Source organism: Monodelphis domestica, chromosome 5 (genome assembly GCF_027887165.1).
Source record: "Monodelphis domestica isolate mMonDom1 chromosome 5, mMonDom1.pri, whole genome shotgun sequence".
NCBI lineage: Eukaryota > Metazoa > Chordata > Mammalia > Didelphimorphia > Didelphidae > Monodelphis > Monodelphis domestica.
Genome location: NC_077231.1, coordinates 269,023,752 through 269,042,361, shown reverse-complemented (window position 1 = coordinate 269,042,361; position 18,610 = coordinate 269,023,752). Strand labels below are relative to the sequence as shown.

Genomic DNA, 18,610 nt, shown 5'->3' with positions numbered 1-18,610 from the left:
TCTGAGAAACGACTGGAAAAGCTTTGATTTGTTTTCTGGGTTATCTAGAGAATTAGTTGTAGAATGGAAAGTTCTAACCAATCCTGTCTTTTTTGACTTCCAAATCAGACTTTCTAGGTCACCTTTAAGCATGATAAAAATTAGCTGCTTTTCTCAATGAGACATTTACTTTGGGCCTTTGAGGGAGAAAAATTATTTTTCTTAAAAAAAAAAACAAAAAACACCAACACCTTTACCTTCTCTCTTATAATGGATACCAAGTATTGGTTTCAAGGCTAGGAAGTCAGGGCTAGGCAACTGAGGGTAAGTGATTTGCCCAAGGTCATAGAGCTAGGGAGTATCTGAGGTCAAATTTGAATCCAAGACCTCCCATTTCTAGGTCTGGTTCTTTATGCACTGAGTCACCTAGATGCCCCCAAATCAATTTCCAAAGGTATCTTCAGAAGGGTTCTTCAAAGCTAAAGAGACCAAGAGAAGAACAGGTATATATAGAGAGAACTAACAGTGATAGCCTACAGTCATTGTTTAATGCTACAAAATAAAACTTCACACGTGATTGTAGTCAGAAGAAATCAAGCTTGTTTTCAGTTTCTTGCCACCACAAAAAAGAAATGATCTAAATAATCTTGTACAAAGGGGAACTTTTCTTCTTTCTTTGATCTAAAGAAGTTTAAGGAATTTCTATGAATTGAAGAATAAGCCGTGCCATATCAATTTGATGAAATCCTCTTCTGTTCTAAGAAATGAGGAAATAGGTGATTTCAAAAAGACATTGAAAGATTTACATGGACTGATGCAGAGTGAAATCAACTGAGCAAGAACAAGTTACACCAGAACATAAATAAAACAAAAGTGGATGTTTTTGAGGACTTATAAAACTGAAGAAAAATGAAGTGAGCAGAACCAGGAGAACAATTTATACCATAACAACATCACTGTAAAAAAAACCCAACAACTTTGAAAGCTGCAAGGGCTATGATCAATATATATTGACCATTCATGAATCTAGAGAACCGATGTCAAAACAGTTTATTGATTACAGTGAACAGATGGATTTAGAGTGGCATGAGACAAATTTTTTATACAGACATTAAAGCAATTTGTTTTGCTTGACTACATATTTGTTATGAGAAATTTCTTTTTCTTCTCTCTCTCTCTTTTTTTAACAATAGGGCAGAATTGGGATGAAGGGGAAATAGATTTCTATTCTTTTTTTTTTAATACAAAAAGAGATGGGGTTAATTTGAAAGAAAAAAACATGACAAGATCTACATGAAATTATGAAGAGTGAAAGGAGCAAAACCAAGAGAACATTTTATCTAGCAACAGAAATATTGTTTGAAGAATGATTTGTTTATGTTGTATTAATTAGAATCTTTGGACTATATTTCCCACAATTCCAAGTTTTAATCTTCACAATGTCCACCTCCAGAGAAAGAACCAATAAATAGAAATAAATGTCAGTTTCATATATATATACACACATTTTTATTAAATGATGCCTTCTTTAGTGTTGGGAGGGGAGGAGGTGGAGGAAGATACCTAGGAATTTTAATGTAATAAACAAGCAATAAATATATTTTTTAAAAAGAGGTGGGGTGCTATAGATGAGAAGTGATCTTATCTTTAATTAACTGTGTTGCTTTGTTACTAGAGATTTCTCAAGAAACGGTAGTAATCTGTAAATGTATGTAAAAAGAAAATATATCAATAAAACTTTAAAAAATAAATATCAAGCTTGTTGAAGTAGATTGGACTCTATGAAGTTAAAACAAACACTGCCATGAAATAATGTCCACTTTCCTCATTTTAAAACTGTGTTTATATATGTCTGTGAATAAAATAGTATTGGGTTGGGTGCGAAGGAGGAATTAAACATAGAGATATTAAAGATCCTATCTATGGGGCTCACTTGTAAAATCTTGTATAGTTCAGAGGATAAGCAGAGTCCTGGAGAATTCCCAGGAGGTCTTTAAATAATGGGGAAAGGAAGGGTGGGCTGCTGACTTAAAAGAAGAGACTGAGTTCGAATGGGAAGAAAAGTATTAGACAAATGGTGGCCAACCATGTGGCAGTTCTCTTCTTTTCTCACTCATCATGCCATTGAACTTTGAAGGGACTCTGACAGCAAACAATAACTTAAACCTTTACCTTCCATCTCAGACAGAATCAATACTGTGTATCAATTCCAAGACAGAAGATGGGGTTAGTGACTTGTCCAGGGTCACACAGCAAGGAAGTATCTGAGATCACATTTGAACCTAGGACCTCCCATTTCCAGCTCTATATCCACTGAGCCACCTACTCTTCCCCTAAAACAATAACTTCTTCCATTTGGAGCTCAATGGATAGTTTCTGCTAGAGCACCCTTTGTGCTTCTTGTCTATGCAGTTACAACCAGAAGAGTAACCTGAAATTTCTGCAACGCTCTAAGCCAACTGTAAGCTAACCCCAGGCATTCAGCTTTTCTAGAAGCCAAGATGCTTATGAACTGATCCCACGATTCAGGACTCAGCAGAGATGAAAGGAGCAGTGGCTGGTATCACAGATGCCAGCCCAGAAAGGCGTTCTGCCTCTTGGAGGGGCAGGGTTCAGGGAATGAGGGAATGGAATGGGTAACATCTTGGTTATATGTACAGTATTACCATTTTTACTCTCTGATCAAATTAAATTCTCTTTGAAAGTAACACTGTTGATTGAAGTAGAGGAGTGGCTAGTCAGTGCAGAATGTGACTTGTTACAGGAAAGTAGTTTCTGGGAAATAGGCAGAATGTCTCTGAGTGGAATTTTGAGAAAAAACATTGTTGCATGTGCTTATGTGAAGATATACAATATAGGAGGATATGTCTCTCTGCAAGTCTCTTAATTAATTTTTATGTGCAGTCCCATATTCTTTCCCTTCCTGACCCACTGAGAAGGAAAGAAATACCTATTAAACATATGAAGTCATGCAAAACATATTTCCACATTAGTCATATTTTAGGGAGGTGGAGGGAAGCATGAAAAATAAAATGAAAAAAATTCTTGCAAGTTTAAAAATTGGGCAATTGTGGGGTCTATTCTCAGAATCTAGTCATTTTCAAAGTATAGCTAGATGGGTCGGGAGATAGAGTACTGGATCTGGAGTCAGGAAGTCATAGGTTCAAATCCCACCTCAGAAGGTTCCTGGCTGTATGACCTTGAGCAAGTCTTTTAACCTATTTACCTCAGTTTCTTCAACTATAAAATGGGGATGATAATAGCTCAGTGGTTGGCTATTTTTTGTTAAGTTGCTTAACACTTGGTAGGTGCCTAATAAATGCTCATTTCCTTCATTACTTTGCATAAGAAAATGTGTAAGTTCTCTTAGGGAAATAATTTAATGATGTGATACCATCTTGAGCTAATTAAATCCCAGGAAAACTGTTCAAGTTGTTTAGCAAACAGGCCAAAAATACAAAGAAAAATTCTTTACCACAATTCAGATTCCCTCATTTTTTTCATATTTTATAAGCAATTATTCCAGGAAAGCCATAATCCTAACTCTAAAATCAGTATGCTGCAGGTTTTATTTGTTCTTTAAGAAAAAAATAAAAATAAGAAATGGAAAGGCACAGGGCTGTTCCTTACAGATAGTGAATAAATTGTTCAAATTATAGAGACACAAATACACAGATGTGTATATAATTTAACTAGCTCGACATAATCCCCACACACCATGACACCTAACAGCGGTTCTCCGAAATAACCCTCTGCAAGCCTTCCATGCCCTTATGGAGCCAGCTTTGTCTTTGTTTTTACATAAAGTATAGGAGCTGGCACTTCCACTCACTGAGGGTAGATTCAAACTCATTTTTAAAAACCCTTACCTTCTGTCTTACACTCAACATCGGTTCCGAGGTTGAAGAGCAGTAAGGGTTTAGGCAATTGGGATTAAGTGATTTGTCCAGGATCATACTGCTAGGAAGTGTCTGAGGTCTCATTTGAACCCAGAACCTCCAGGTCTCCAGGCTTTGCATTGTATGCATTAAGCCACCTGGCTGCCTTGGCAGATTTGAATTCTGAATATTGTATCTTGTATTAGTCTACCATCACTCCTCTGAGAGCCTGAGACTCTCTTGTGGCCCCATGTCTAGCAAACTTAACTGCCAAACAGGACAACTCAAGGTCCTACAGGGACAGCAAAAAGTCATTATCGGACTCCTAGAAATTAGAAAGACATCATTCGGGTAATTTTCTTCTCAGTGATTCAATGGGTGGATGTATTCCCTAATATTTGGCACTGACCCTGACTAAACTATACAGGCTACTTTACTCTCCTTAATGATTCATGCTCCCCTCTTTCTTCCTCCCACATCACAACTTATCAAAGTTTCCTTTGATATTATATTTTACATTAGTCCAATAAACATTTATGAACTACATTTGCTATTCAGTTCATTGTAAACAAATACCCTAAGAAAAACTTTAACTAAGGGAGGGTAACTAGGGCTTGGTAACAGGGTACTGAAATTTAGAGGGCAGCAACAAAACCCACGTCTCAATGACTGCATTCAAGATCATCCCACACACCCATCTTGTGCCAAGTACAATCATATATTAATAAAAATTTATTGTACATGGAATTTAATGCATTTTGGATATATCTTTTCAAAAGGGAAATTGACTTTGATAAATGGATTTGGATAAGGTTTTTTTAGATAAAAACTTCCTTTTCTTGGGTAAGATGATGCAAATACAGTTAATATATTTGTTTGTTGAACTAACTGTAAACTATAGTGAAAACCTTGCATATTTGGACAAATTGAAGTAGGGAACAAGGAGCATAAACTGTTAAACTGAGAAGGGAGAAAAAGGCAACTGAGCAAAGCTCTGATTTGGGAAATAAAGTTGGTGAGATGAGGACTTTCTGAATGATCTCATTCTAATTTTTTAAAGCCCAATAACAAGGTTTTCTAGGACAGCTAGGCAGTACAGTGGATAGAGCACCAGGAGTGGAGTCAGGAAGATTCATCTCTCTGAGTTCAAATCTCACCTCAGACACTTAGTAGTTATGTGATCCTGGGCAACTCACTTCACCCTATTTGCCTCAGTTTCCTCATGTATAAAATGAGCTGGAGAAGGAAATAGCAAACCACTCCAGTATCTTTGCCAAGAAAACCCCAAATGGGGTCATGAAAAGTTAGCCACAACAGGAAAATGACAGAACAACAAGGTTTTACTGTACCTTCACTGGCTTGAGTTGACATCTTTATCTGTTTTGTTTTTCATGTGAAAGGGCTACTTTCTAGAAGGTGGCTACAAGAAAGATCCTTAAACATCAGGGGGTAGCTGGAAGCCACCACAAGACATTCTGAATTCTGATTTAACCACAGTGAGGGAGAATGCTCACTTCTCTGCTCTGGTGTTTTGAGACAAGAACAAAGCTGGCTTGCTCCATAAGTGAATGGAAGGCTTGCAGAGGGTTATTTCTGAGTGGCTATGTGTGTGCTCTCATGGTGAGGGCAGTAGAGTGTGGGGATGATTATAGACCAGTTAAATTATATACATATCTGTGTACTTGTGTCTGTATAATTTGAGCAATTTATTCTTTATCTCTGAGGAATAGCACTGCTCCTTTCTAACTCTCACTAGAAACAAAAACAAGCCATGCTCTTAGAATCAGGATTATGGCTGTGCTTTAGTAATTATTTAGAAAGCAAAATTTAACAGGTTTAAAGACCTTCCTTCCTTCCTTCCTTCCTTCCTTCCTTCCTTCCTTCCTTCCTTCCTTCCTTCCTTCCTCCCTCTCTCTCTCTCTCTCTCTCTCTCTCTCTCTCTCTCTCTCTCTCTCTCTCTCTCTCTCTCTCTCTCTCTCTCTCTCTCTCTCTTTCTTTCTTTCTTTCTTTCTTTCTTTCTTTCTTTCTTTCTTCCTTTCTTTCTTCTCCAGAACAACCTGAACCTTTTCTACTGGGAATCCATTATCTCAGCTTGTTGCCATACCATTAAATGAATCCCTTAAGAGAAATGTCACGGTTTTTTGTCCTTTAAAAATGTCAGAATCAATTGAATTTAATTTAGAAACACTTATTAAGCATCTGCTGTATGCAAGAAACTGTATATTCCAGTCATAAAATTTTATATATGCATATCAACACCCTGTTTTTCTAGGTGGCTAGATGGTACAGTGGATAGAGTGGCAGGGCTGGTGTCAGGAAAACCCAAGTTTAAATTCAGCCTTGGATACTAACTGTGTGACCCTTGGCAAGTCACTTTACTCTGTTTGCCTCCGTTTCCTAATCTGTAAAATGAACTGGAGAAGAACATGGAAAACCACTCCTCTTATCTTTGCCAAGAAAACCCTAAATGGAGTCACAGAGTCAGACATAATTGAAAATAACACAACCAACCACCACTACCTTATTTTTTTAGAAGATACTAATATATGTATATGCACACAGAATTTCCCACATTTTATATGTACTAACGTATGCATGCAATAGTTTTTTACTTAATAATTTAACCCACATGTAGTTTCTTTTTAAAAAAATCTTTACCTTCTGTTCTAGAATCAATACTTTATTCCAAGGCAGACAAGAAGTAAGGGCTAGGCAATTGGGGTTAAGTGATTTGCCAAGGGTCACACAGTGAAAAAGGGTATGAGGACAGATTTGAACCCAGGCCCTCTTGACTCCAGACCTGGTATTCCATCCACTGTGCTACCTAGCTGTCCCTCATATACATAATTTCAACATTCCATCTCAAAAGTTGTGTTTTTGTTTTTTAAACTCAAGTAGTGAAGTATGATGTATAGAAAGCCAATGTTCAGACTAGAAGAACCAAGTGAAAGTCCCACTTCTGAGACATACTATGTGACCATAGGCAAGTTCCTTACATTCTCTGTACCCCAGACAATTCTCTAGGACTCTAAGGGGCAAAAGAGCTCCCCACGCACACTGGTAGAGTTTCCCCACCAGGAGTTAGTTAGTCCCCTACAACCAGTGAAATCACCAGTCTGCTTTAAAAAAGAAAAAGTAACCTTCAACACAATCACATAAAAAAACCCAACTTTTTGGTAGCCTCACCTTTGAATTACCCTCAAAAACTACACAGATTGTTGGTGGAACTGTGAACTGAGCCAACTTTTCTGGAGAGAAATCTAGAACTAATTCCAAAGAGTTTTAAAACTGGGTTACCCTTTGATCTAGCAATACTACTATGAGGTCTGTATGCCAAGGATATTTTTTTCAAAGGTGGGGAGTACCTCGGTGTACAAAAATATTTATAGCAGCTTTTTGTGGAAGCAAAGAATTAGAAATTGAGGGGATGTTTATCAACGGGGGATGGATTAATAGATGGGGTATAGAATTATGATGGAATACTATTGTGCTATAAGAAATGATGAGTTAGAAAATTTCAGAAAAAAACCTGGAAATACTTACATGAACTGATACAAAGTGAAGAGAGCAGAACCAGAGGAACATTGTACATAAGTAAAAGTAATGTTGTATGATGAACGATGGTGAATGACCTAATTATTCTCAGCAATACAGTGATCTAAGACAATCCCAAAGACTCATGAAGAAAAACACTAAACACCACTAGAGAAAAGAACTGATGGAGACCACAACTTTATTTCACTTTCTTTTTTCATTTTTCTTTGTTCAAATCTCATCCTCAAAATGACTAATATAGAAAAATGTTTTATAGGATTGTGTCTGTAGATCTGTATCAGAGTACTCTGGAAGTAAGGAGAGGAGGGAGGGTGGAAGGAAGGAGAAGCATTTAGAATTCAAAAAAATCTTTTTTAAGAATGTTAAAATTGATCTGGCATCAGACACTTCCCAGTTGTGTGATCCTGGGCAAGTCACTTAATCCCCAATGCCTAGCCCTTACCACTCTTCTGCCTTGGAACTGATACATAGTATTGATTCCAAGATGGAAGGTAAGAGTTTAAAAAAAAAGAATGTTAAAATTGTTTTTATATATTATTTAAGGGGAAATATGTATTTTTTTTTTACAATCTGCACAGAATCAAGCAATCTCAGAGTTATGAGGGAATTCTCAGCCTCAGAGTTCTACTAGTCTAACATATAAACCCAGTAAAAGGGCATCCAGATTCTATAAGAAGACCTGTAGTTTTGGAAAGCTCACAACTTCCCACACATACCATTGTATTATTAGGTTGGTACTGTTTACCATACTAAGGAAAGGTACATTAAATTCTTATGATTTCCCCCCCTAACATAACGGGGGTGTTATATTTTGTCAAAAGCTTTCTCTGCATCCATGGATATAATTAAACGATTTTTGTTTTAAATATCAATATGGTTGCCTACGTTTATGGTTGTTCTAATACTGAATCAACCCACCCACTCCATTTCTGGACCCCTCTCATTGTTAAGATGCTTTTTCTTATATCCCATCAGAATCAACTTTGCCAGTTCTAATCACTGGTTCTACTCCTGCCCTTTTAAGATAAGTAAAACAAACTATGCCCTTCCTCCACAAGGAAAATGTTTAAATACTTTAGAAGGCAACTTTCTCTACTTCTTTTCTCTAGGCTAACGATTTCTCCAAAGAAAAAGATCTTCAGTAGCATGATCCTGAATCCCCAATGATTCTAGACAATATCCTCTGATCTGATTTCAAATTTGTCAGTATCCTTCATATTTGTTCAGCTGTTTGTTGCCCCATTTGGGTTTTTTTTGGCAAAGATACTGGACTGGTTTGTCATTTCCTTCTCCAGCTCATTTTGCAGATGAGAAAACTGAGGCAAACAAAGTTGTGATTTTTTCAGTTACACAGTCAGGAAATGTCTGAGGCCAGATTTGGATTCAGGAAGATGACTTGCTCACTTAAGGCTTGGCTCTCTGTCCACTGTGCCACCTAACTGCCCTTTCCTCATATATTATGATAATTATGGATACCACCAACTCTCCCATCCTAGACACTATAATTCTATTAATATATCTCTTAGCATTTATTGTTTGCCAAATAAAGATGAGATAATATTTTTTTTTGAATTTAATATATTACCTTCCCTCAAAGATTTTATTTTTTTAGAGAGTTCTCTGGATCACTGAAAAGTTAAGTGATTTGTCTTGGCAGGCAATATGATATAAGCTGTACATATGTTATCATACAATATGAAGTAAGGAATGTCAGAGGCAGTCACTAGTCAACAAGCAACTAAGTGCTCTCTTACTGGCACTGTGCTAAGAGATAAAAATACAAAGAAAGGCAGAAGCAATTCACATTCAAATTCAATAACTTGGCACATATAAGACAAATGTAAATCAAATTCAAACCCAGGGCTTCCTGACTCCAGGGCCAGCTCTCTACCCATTTATATACCAATTTTTTTAAGTCCTTAAGTCTAGTTATAAGAGTGAATACATGGATATACATTTTCAAATGATGTATTTATATGTTATTTTAATTAATTAATTTATTGTACTGAGTAAAACCCACCACAACAGACCAATTACATTCTCAGATCTCAACATGACTAGAACCTTGAAAAAGGATGCTGGATGTTAAAGTCAAGTACGATATCCCAGGTGAGCACATCCAGTAATGCCAAATGAGAAAGTTGGTAGGATTTTAATTTGATCCCCCAAACAAATGGGGATATTTGGTATTCCCCAATGGAGGTGGATGGGCAGTGGAGATGGCCCTAAAGCATAAAATTCATAAGTTCATAGATGAACTTAAAATCATCAAATGTGGGGGCACATGCACAATATGAAGAATAAGACTGGACACCAAAACATGAAAGGTAAGGTGTAGAGAGTATCTTCTGAAAAATCAAAGAAAAGGTGAAGAAATGAACCCTAAAATAGAGGATGTTGGAAACAAAGGTGTGCAAAGAGTTAATAAATGTGGGATACAGGGCATCTAAAAGAATAAATTATAGAAATCAAAATGACAAAATATGGGTTAAGTGTATTCTCAAAAAGAAAAAAGTAAGGGTTCTGGGTATACTTTAAAATTAGTTCCAGGTGTACCCTGTTTCTGGAGAGGATGACAGATTTCCTTACAAAGATTAGTGGATTTCTCAGCTTGCATGACTTCTGAGAAAGAAAAAATTTTGAAGTTTTCATTTGGGTGAGTTCCAGACCATTTAATAATAATCAACAAAATCTTTGAAGACATTGATGATACCCTATAAGGACAATGTACTTTAAGGAAGGAGGTAAGTTAAAGAGCATCCAGGGTCAGCTGTGTTGTTCAGTGAATAGAAAGCTAGGCTTGGAGATGTGAATTTCTGGGTTCAAATCTGAACTCATATACTTCCTAACTGTATGACCTTGGGTAAGTCACTTATAAGAGGTTGCCTTACCCATAGTGTTCTTCTGCCCTGGAACCCATATAATCCTAAAATAGAAGATAAGGTTTAAAAAAAAAAGCATCCAGAGGAATATAACCAGGTTGGTAAAGAAGAGTCTTGAGACTAGGCTGTATAAGTTGAAAGAATTGAGGATATTTCCTCTGGGGAAAAGGAGGCTTAACAGGCATGATAGCCGTCTTCAAGGATTTGAAGGGCTGTCATGTGAAAGAGAGATTAGACTTTTTCTCTGCTTGCCCAGAGGGCATAATTGGGACTCAAAGGTGGGAGTCACAAAGAAGCATAATTAAGCTTAATGAAAAGGAAAAGCTTCCTAAAAGTCAGTGCAATCCAAAAGTGGAATGGAATGTCTTGAAGGATACTGAATGGTTCCCCCTTAATGGAACCCAAGAAATAGATGGATGACAACTCATCAAAGATATCATATCAGGGATTCTTGACTCTGAACAGGTTAGACTAGATGGCCCTAGAGGTCCCTTCCAACTCTAAGATCCTTAGAAATCATTATTCCTTTGGACTTGAGTGATCCTAAGCAGTAACTGATTTCTAATAGTTTCACAGGGTGGAGAGGGTGCTTGGTGCTTCAAAGAAAAGAGTACTGGTTCCAAGGGTGGAAATGGTGCCCATCACTCCTTTGGTGGAGCAGAAGAAAAGTAGCAACCCTGTTCTAGAATTTGTGAAAGAGAGGCAAAAATCTGTGCATGGTCTTAAATGTAGCCTAGATTTGGGGGTAGCCAACTGCAACTGATTCAGAGAAAGGATCCAGAAAGAGAATCTTAGAAGACCTAGTTTAATTGTCACTCTAGAGAAACTATTAATGGTCACAGCTACAAAGATAAAGAAGACTAAGAGAACTTCTTTCCTGAGAGACTAAGTGAACCGTATTTCCTTAAAAACCCTAAATTTAACTTTTCTCATGGGGAGAATACAGCTTGAAGAGAATTCATGAGAGACTTTGACTGCTATTTTGAGAGAACTGAAAAATACGACTATACTTCCAGAATTGGAAAAAAAGTCGAGTTGCAGTTCATGCTTAAAGGTGATTATAACTGTGATCCTCTCATTCTGATGTTTCTAAAATATCTAAATATGTACTCGTACTATTACATTGCCAAAAATGTTTGTAGCCAATGCCACTAATGTTTACTTTAAGCTTATGAGATTAAATGGATTTATATTGAGGGATAGCAAAACCTTATAAAAAAAAAGATGTTTCTCTAATTAATTTTATAAACTGATGTGAGAGATTAGAGCGAATTGACTAATTAATGAGAGATATTGTGCATTTCCTTTAATTTATGAGAAAATATAAAAACATAGCTCTTTGGTTTCCTTAGATCTCAATATAATAATGAATATGGTAAGGAGTCAAGTGGCAGCCAGGTCAGGGGTCTAGTCTGATTGTCAACTAATGTAGTTCATCACACAGTCTTCTCTATTCCATCTAGGCTACATGTAGGGATATCTTAACTCCTGTTAGCCATTTAAGACTCAACTCAAGGACCATCTCCTACATGAAGCCTACCTCGATTCCTTCCCAATTGCCAGTGATCTCCCCAACCTCAGTCAACTTGTATCAATTTTGTATATTCATGTATATTGGTTCCAATTAGTTGAGGGCAAGGACTTTTTAAAAAAATTTTGTCTTTGGATCCCCCATACCAAGCATATAGTGGCTGCTTACTAAATGCTTGTTGATTGATTTATCAGTAGACTCTCATGGGCTAAAGTTTCCCAGAGGAAGTCAGTCTAGGAGGGCTGTTAAATTCTCAAGAATGGGTTTCTGAAGTTATAAAAAAAAAGAATCCAATGGGAAGGAAAACTGGAAGCCATATGAAGAGACCCATAGGGATGGATACATGGAGAACTCACCCATCAATTTAGATTTTTTCACATTATACACAGAGGGCAGATAATAGAAGATGACAAATGAGAAACAACAACAAAAGCATAGTATGGTCCTATCACAACAATTAAAAGACCCTGCTTGGTTCTAAGGAAGAGATAAGAAAATAATCTCCCTCCACCCCTTCTTTGGAAGAGTGGAAACCTAGAGGCTTATACACTGTTGGATTCAGTTGCTATTTTGATAAGTTTTTTCTTAAGAGGCTTCCCCCACTTCTTTCTTCTTTGTTTTAAGGAAGTCTGAGTGGAAAGAGGAAGAGGAGGTTTATATTCAGAAATGAAGTTGAAATAAAAATATTAATAATTTAAAAAACAATACTGGAAGGAGTGCTAAAGCTCGCAAAGAATGTTAAGGATAACAAAAAGAGATGGTTGTTTTTTAGATCTTTTAAGGAAAAGAGGAGGACCAAAGTAGGGCTAAAATAGCTGTGTAGGGCAGATAGAATGCTGAAAACCAGCAGGAGAGAAAAGACTGTTTCATATTTATTCTGCTTTTTTTTCTTCTAAAGAAATCAATGACCTTTGGCCTGGGAAGAGCTAGACAAAAATCGCTAATAGGGGTGGAGTGGTGACTGAATATTATCTAATATAAATAAACAATTTTAAAGTATCTAAATAGCACTGTTGAATTCAACCCAACCCATGACAATTTTAGGTACTGAAAGGATTGTCAGTTCTGATTGTTGGACCCCCAGCAGCCACATTTATAAGATCTCTGAGGATGGAATAAGTACTATACTACCAGAGAAGGGCAAATAAGCCAATTTTTGGGAAAGGGAAGAGAACAAAGACACTAAATTCTAGATCAGTCAATTTGAGTTTTGTTCCTGGCAAAAATTCTAGAAGAAATTATTAAAAATGAAAAAGAAGAAACAAAGCTTGCTCACAAAGCCAACATGGCTTCATCAAGAACAAGGAATAACAGACCAGCCTATTTCCTTTTCTTTTTTCTTAGCAGGGTTACTAAGTTGGCAAATTAGGATCCAGTTTATGTAGATTTTTGCACTGGGTCTGATAAAGTAGACGACACTATTCTTGTGAATCAGGTGAAGAAACATGGACTAAACTATGGTACAATTGGATGAGCCCAGAATGAGTTGAATGGGCAGATTTAGAATAGCCACTAATGATTGGTTTAGCAGAATGCCTATCTGCTGGAGTGCCTCAGGGATCTGTGCACGGCTGGCAATGTGATGTTTAACTGTTCAGTCAATGGCTTGGATAAAGAGATAGATGGCATATTTATCAGGTTCGAAGATGGCATAAAGCTAATAGGGAAAGCAACCCATTTGTTGATAGAATCAGAATCCAAAAGACAATTGACAGGCTAGAACATTGGGTTGAATCTATTTAGGTGGGATTTAATAGGGATAAATGTTAAGTCTTATGATTAGGCTCAATAATCCCAAGTAGAGGAAGAGAGGCATTTTTAGGCAGGACTTGGGGGTAAAAAAAATCTGAAGTTTTTAATGAATGGCAAAGTCAATATGAATCAACTATACAAGGGAAGGAGAGGGATTGTTTCATTGTGATTTTGTATCTCCAGCACTTAACACTACCTGGAAAGCTCTTAATAAATGCTTTCTGATTGATTGATTGATTCAGTGGCAGCCAAAAAGCTAATTGTGATCTTGGTTTCATTATGAGAGGTATGGGGAGCAGATAGGTGGCTCAGTGGGTTGAGATCCAGGCCTAGAGATGGGAGGTCCTGGGTTTAAATTCGACCTCAGACACTTCCTAGTTGTGTGACCCTGGTCAAGTCACTTAGCCCCCATTGCCTAGCCTTAACCACTCATCTGGATTGGAACCAATACATAGTATTTATTCTAATATGGAAGGTAAGGGTTTTGGGGGTGGGAGGAGAGACAGAGACAGAGACAGAGACAGAGACAGAGAGAGCATCCATGTGCAATGATATGATATTCTGCCCTGATGTCATGGATGAGTATTGTAGTAGATTCTAGGCACCGCCATATAGCAAAACTGTAGATAAGATAAACTGGAGATTGCCCAAAGGAAGTCAAATAGGATTATAAAGGTCTTAGAGCCCCATGGCACTATGAGGACTGTTTGAAGGAAACTGGACTGCTACCCATTGTTGAAAATACATGGCCAGATGATAGGGCATGTGGGGGTAAAATGATATCAGTTTGCAAGTATATGAAGGTCTGTTAGAAGAGGGGATAATCTTATTCTCTTTGGCCCCCCCTCAATAGGCAGAAACAGAAGCAAGAAGTAGAAGTTGCAGAGTCAGAAACTGAAGCTTGATGCCAGGAAAAATCTCCTAATGATAAGAACTATCCATTGGTGTGCTGAAGTTACCTCTAACCAGCTGGTGGCAGACCATTAAATTTTTAGAGTGAACATTTACACATTGGAAATCAGCAAATTCTATAAACAGGCCTGGGCTTATTGGATTGTGGATTTTTTTTTGTCTAGACATGAGAAAGTGATGAGAAACTGTTAATAATATATATTAAACTTTTTATTTTGAGACAGTTGTTAAACATTTACCAGTATACCTTTGGAATTATCCAGAAATTGAATGTGTTACCTAAGTAAGTAATGAGTTCTCCCTCAGTGGAGTATCTTTAAGAAATTGAATGATTGGGGGGCAGTTAGGTGGCTCAGTGAATTGAGAGACAGGGCTAGAGATGAGAGGTCCTGGGTTCAAATCTGATCTTAGATATCTGATAGCTGTGTGATCCTGGTCAAGTCACTTAACCTACATTGCCTAGCCCTTATACCTCTTCTGACGTGAAACTAGCACATAGTATTGATTCTAAGATGGAAGGAAAGTGTTAAAAAAAAAGCTGAATGATGACCTGTTAGGTATGTTGCAGCAAGAATTCAGTCTTATTCCAATAAGGGATGTACTAGAAGGCTGCTAAGATTCCTTCTAACTCTAAAAATTTGTAATACTTTTAGGCCAAATTAATAGATTAATAGTAAGTATAAAGAGATAAATGTGTTTAAAAAATACTGGGGGAGCTAAGTGGCTCAATGGATAGAGGTAGACCTATAAACAGGAGGTCCCCTGGGTTCAAATTTGACCTCAGACATTTCCTATTTGGGTGACCCTGGGCAAGTCTCTTAATCCCAGTTGCCTAGCCCTTAAATTCAGATACTTTGTACTGATTCTAAGACAGAAGGTAAAGATTTTTTTTTTTTTAAGCAGCATACTTGGGGGGAGTGGGAGTGAGATCTGAAGCAGTAAGAACATTTCCCCCAAAGTTTATCTAAACCATCAGTGATTTCTTTAAAATTCCTTCCTTCCTGCCCTGAACTGAGACGTCTATATAATCTTTGAACTCTTGTACTACATAGCAGCTAAACTCTAGTAACTCTGAAAAGAAATGTTACATCTGGCAATTCAGTAGATATATTTATCTCCTTTCTTTTCTCCTCTCCATATCCCATCAGCTCCGTCCGAGCCTCTTTGCCTCATTATTCCTTCTCTCACTATCCCTTATCTCTGAATGTTTTCTGCTGCCAAATAAACCCTAAGACAATTTCCTCCTTTCTACCCACCAGGCACTTATCCTTTCTTCCTCCATCTCCTTCCTAAAGCCTTATACACTTAGAGAAACCATTTACTAAGAATGCAGCATACAAGATATAAGCCCAGACAACCCTCAAATAACCTTGATTCTCAGGGATTTTGCCATCTTCATTCACATCTGCTGCTCCTATGAACTGTACTGTCTGCTTAACATACATTTCAAGTCATAAAAAGAGCTGGTGGCCTCTCTGTATAAAGGAAAGCACTGTGCCAACTTCAGAAATCATTATTGGTTTTATATGAGTGTTAAAGGAAACACAGCTCCATCTTCACCCTCAGTTACAACAGATGAACAACAGGGGCAGGATTTCTTTATAGATTCCTTTCCCCATTTTCCTGTTCACCCCCAAATTGCAAGGATAGAGATGCGACTTCAGCCTTCCCTGTCTGTTTGTTTTTTCTTCCTTCCAGTTCCCCAGGACTTCCGAGTTCAATTGTAAATGTGCTGATAGCAGATTGGAGCGGACTCCAGAGCCCACTCTCTGAAGTGCCTTGCAGCCAACTCTTCTAGTCAATGTCTTTCTGCAGCTTTCCCACAGATCAGAGTAGCTAGACAAACATATCATAGGAGCTCCAGGAGAAGAAAGATGAAAACCACAAACCTGAGACAAGCAATAATGAAAGGGACCAGAATGCTATCCTGAGCAGAAGCAATAAAGCAATCTGGCTAAGAGGGAGATAAGGGAGTGCAGCAACCGGTAAAATACATAAGGGGGAAAGATTAAGGGGCTTTGGGAAGAAGATGAAGGATTAAAGAACCAAGAGAGACAAGCAAGAATGTAAATGTAATGTCAATTTCCAGAAACCAGGCTTTCAAGGTGCCTTTAAAATGTTGTGGACATAGAAAAAGGCAGGATTTTTATGGTCTAATTAGTTCTAGATGGATAATGGAAGCAGGAGAGTCAATGTACAAAAAGTTACACAGGTTACATCCCCTTTAAAGAAAAAAAAAAGGTTGGCAAGCATCCTTTTTGTGCGTATGTGTGTGAGGGGAAAAGGGATAGCAGTCCCAACACTGACCAACTGTAGCTGGGTTTCCACATCTAGTCAGTCAGACACTCATTTGTGAAAGCAGGAGACCACACTCACCTTGAACTAAGCTTGGAGCTACATGGCAGCAACGTGAACATTTATAATAACAACAATAAAAAGAATCAGCAAGACACATTGCATGCGGATGGCTACTCACACCCAAAAGACAAAGGGGCATTTTAAACCCCAGTTTTTACTTTATAAGGGAAACATAGACAAATTAATTTTTACTCAACCAAAACAGCTGTGCCCAAAGCAGCCACATCTTTAGTGTACGAAAACAAAGAAAAAAATATATAAAACCCATCAATAGATCCTAGACAGGTTTGTTTATTTGTTTGTTTTTACTATCCACTAACTGCCCGGGAATCACAGCGTTTACAGGAACATATGCTTTGTTTTATTCTCTCCCTGCAGGGGAAGAGCCACCGGCTGAGATGGGAGCATACTACTTACTGACTAGTCTTAGTTTTAGCCTAAAGATCGCTCAGCTACACAGACCAGTTCCCTGCCTCCACCGTGACACCCGTAGGTGCATTTTCTGGTACTGGATGAGACCCTGCTCCCGGATCATAGAGCCACCTAATAGCCCCTCCCCTCCCACTGCCTTGCCTCCTTTGCTGATAGTACCTGTTTTTGAAGTTGGAACCCGGAGCAAAAGGGAAACTGAGCTTTCCAGGCATTTCAGGGGTAAAGTTGACGACTTTCTTGGCTTCGCCTTTCCAGTCCCTAGGGGAAGGGAAGGAAAGTAAGTTGTCAAACAGCAGCAGGAGCTCAGCACAGGCTCAATAGCTTGTCTCTCGCGTGCGTGGTACTTGGTCCTCGGAACCAGACGCCACTGGGGAGCCCAAAGGCTTTGCGGGGAGCTTGGAAGGGCTGAGGGCGACCCCAGACAGAGTCGGGAGTTGGGAAGGTGGAAAAAGGGAAACTGCCAGTGCCTTCCCGCCCTCGAATCTTCCCCTCCCGAGGGCGATCCAGTCCCTGGAGCCTCCAGCACTCTGCTTTCTCCGCGCTGTCCCCCTACACCTGCTGGCAGTCTGAGTGGACGGAAGGGATACCCATTCCCAGGTGGCAGCCCTCCCTAGGATTTGCCCACAGTTCGCCTCCACTGGCGTTTGAGCTCCGAAGGTCTGCGCCCCGAGAAGGGAAGGCGAAGAAGTGGGGCTTGGGCTGGCGAAGGGGAGCACCTAGAGGGCGGCGAGACAGGGGGACCTGTGCTTGCCTCCTGTCCCCCTCTCCCTGGCACCCCTTTACCTGGAGCTCAAGGGCCCTTCGGTTGTGAGCCACAGAAGGTACAGGAAGAGGAGCAGGGTGGCGAGCACTGTGAGCAGAGCAGCAGCAGCCTTCATGGTGAGCCGCAGCCGGTGCCGCTGCTGCCAACGCCGAAAAGCACTCTCCCTGCCCAGCCCGCACTGGAGGAGCCGCTCCCGCTCCCGCCGCCGCCGCCGCCGCCGCCGCCGCCGCCACCACAACCACCACCACCACCACCGCAACAGCGCGACGCCAAGCCAGAGTATTTAAAGGCGGCGGCGGCGGTGGCGAGGGGCGGCGACAGAGGCAGCGGCGACGGCGCCCAAGCGCCCAGGCGAGCGCCGCCACCGGCCCGCCCAGCCGAGCCCTCGGGGCCCTGCTCCCTGGCGCGCTCGCTGCTTCGCTCGCTCTCCTGAGCGCAGACACAGCTGCGCGCCCTCGACCTGGCCAGTCCCCCGAGCGCCACTAGGCTTTCCTCTCTCCCCCGCTGCAGAAAGAGGAAGAATCCCCTGCGGCTGGCTGCTGCTGGCTTCAGTGACCGTCGCTGCGCT

General features: G+C 39.4%; 1 protein-coding gene across 1 annotated transcript in view; it reads right to left on the bottom strand.

Moving 5' to 3' along the window:
- The window catches only part of ST8SIA6 (ST8 alpha-N-acetyl-neuraminide alpha-2,8-sialyltransferase 6), a 113,290-nt gene extending 94,680 nt beyond the window's left edge, over positions 1–18,610 (bottom strand). The window contains exons 1-2 of the mRNA XM_007504917.3: positions 18,063–18,610; positions 17,439–17,537 (exon numbers count right to left, since the gene is read on the bottom strand). Coding sequence (XP_007504979.2) covers positions 17,439–17,537; positions 18,063–18,157 — 194 coding nt within the window. The 5' untranslated portion in view covers positions 18,158–18,610. The remainder of the gene's footprint in view (positions 1–17,438; positions 17,538–18,062) is intronic.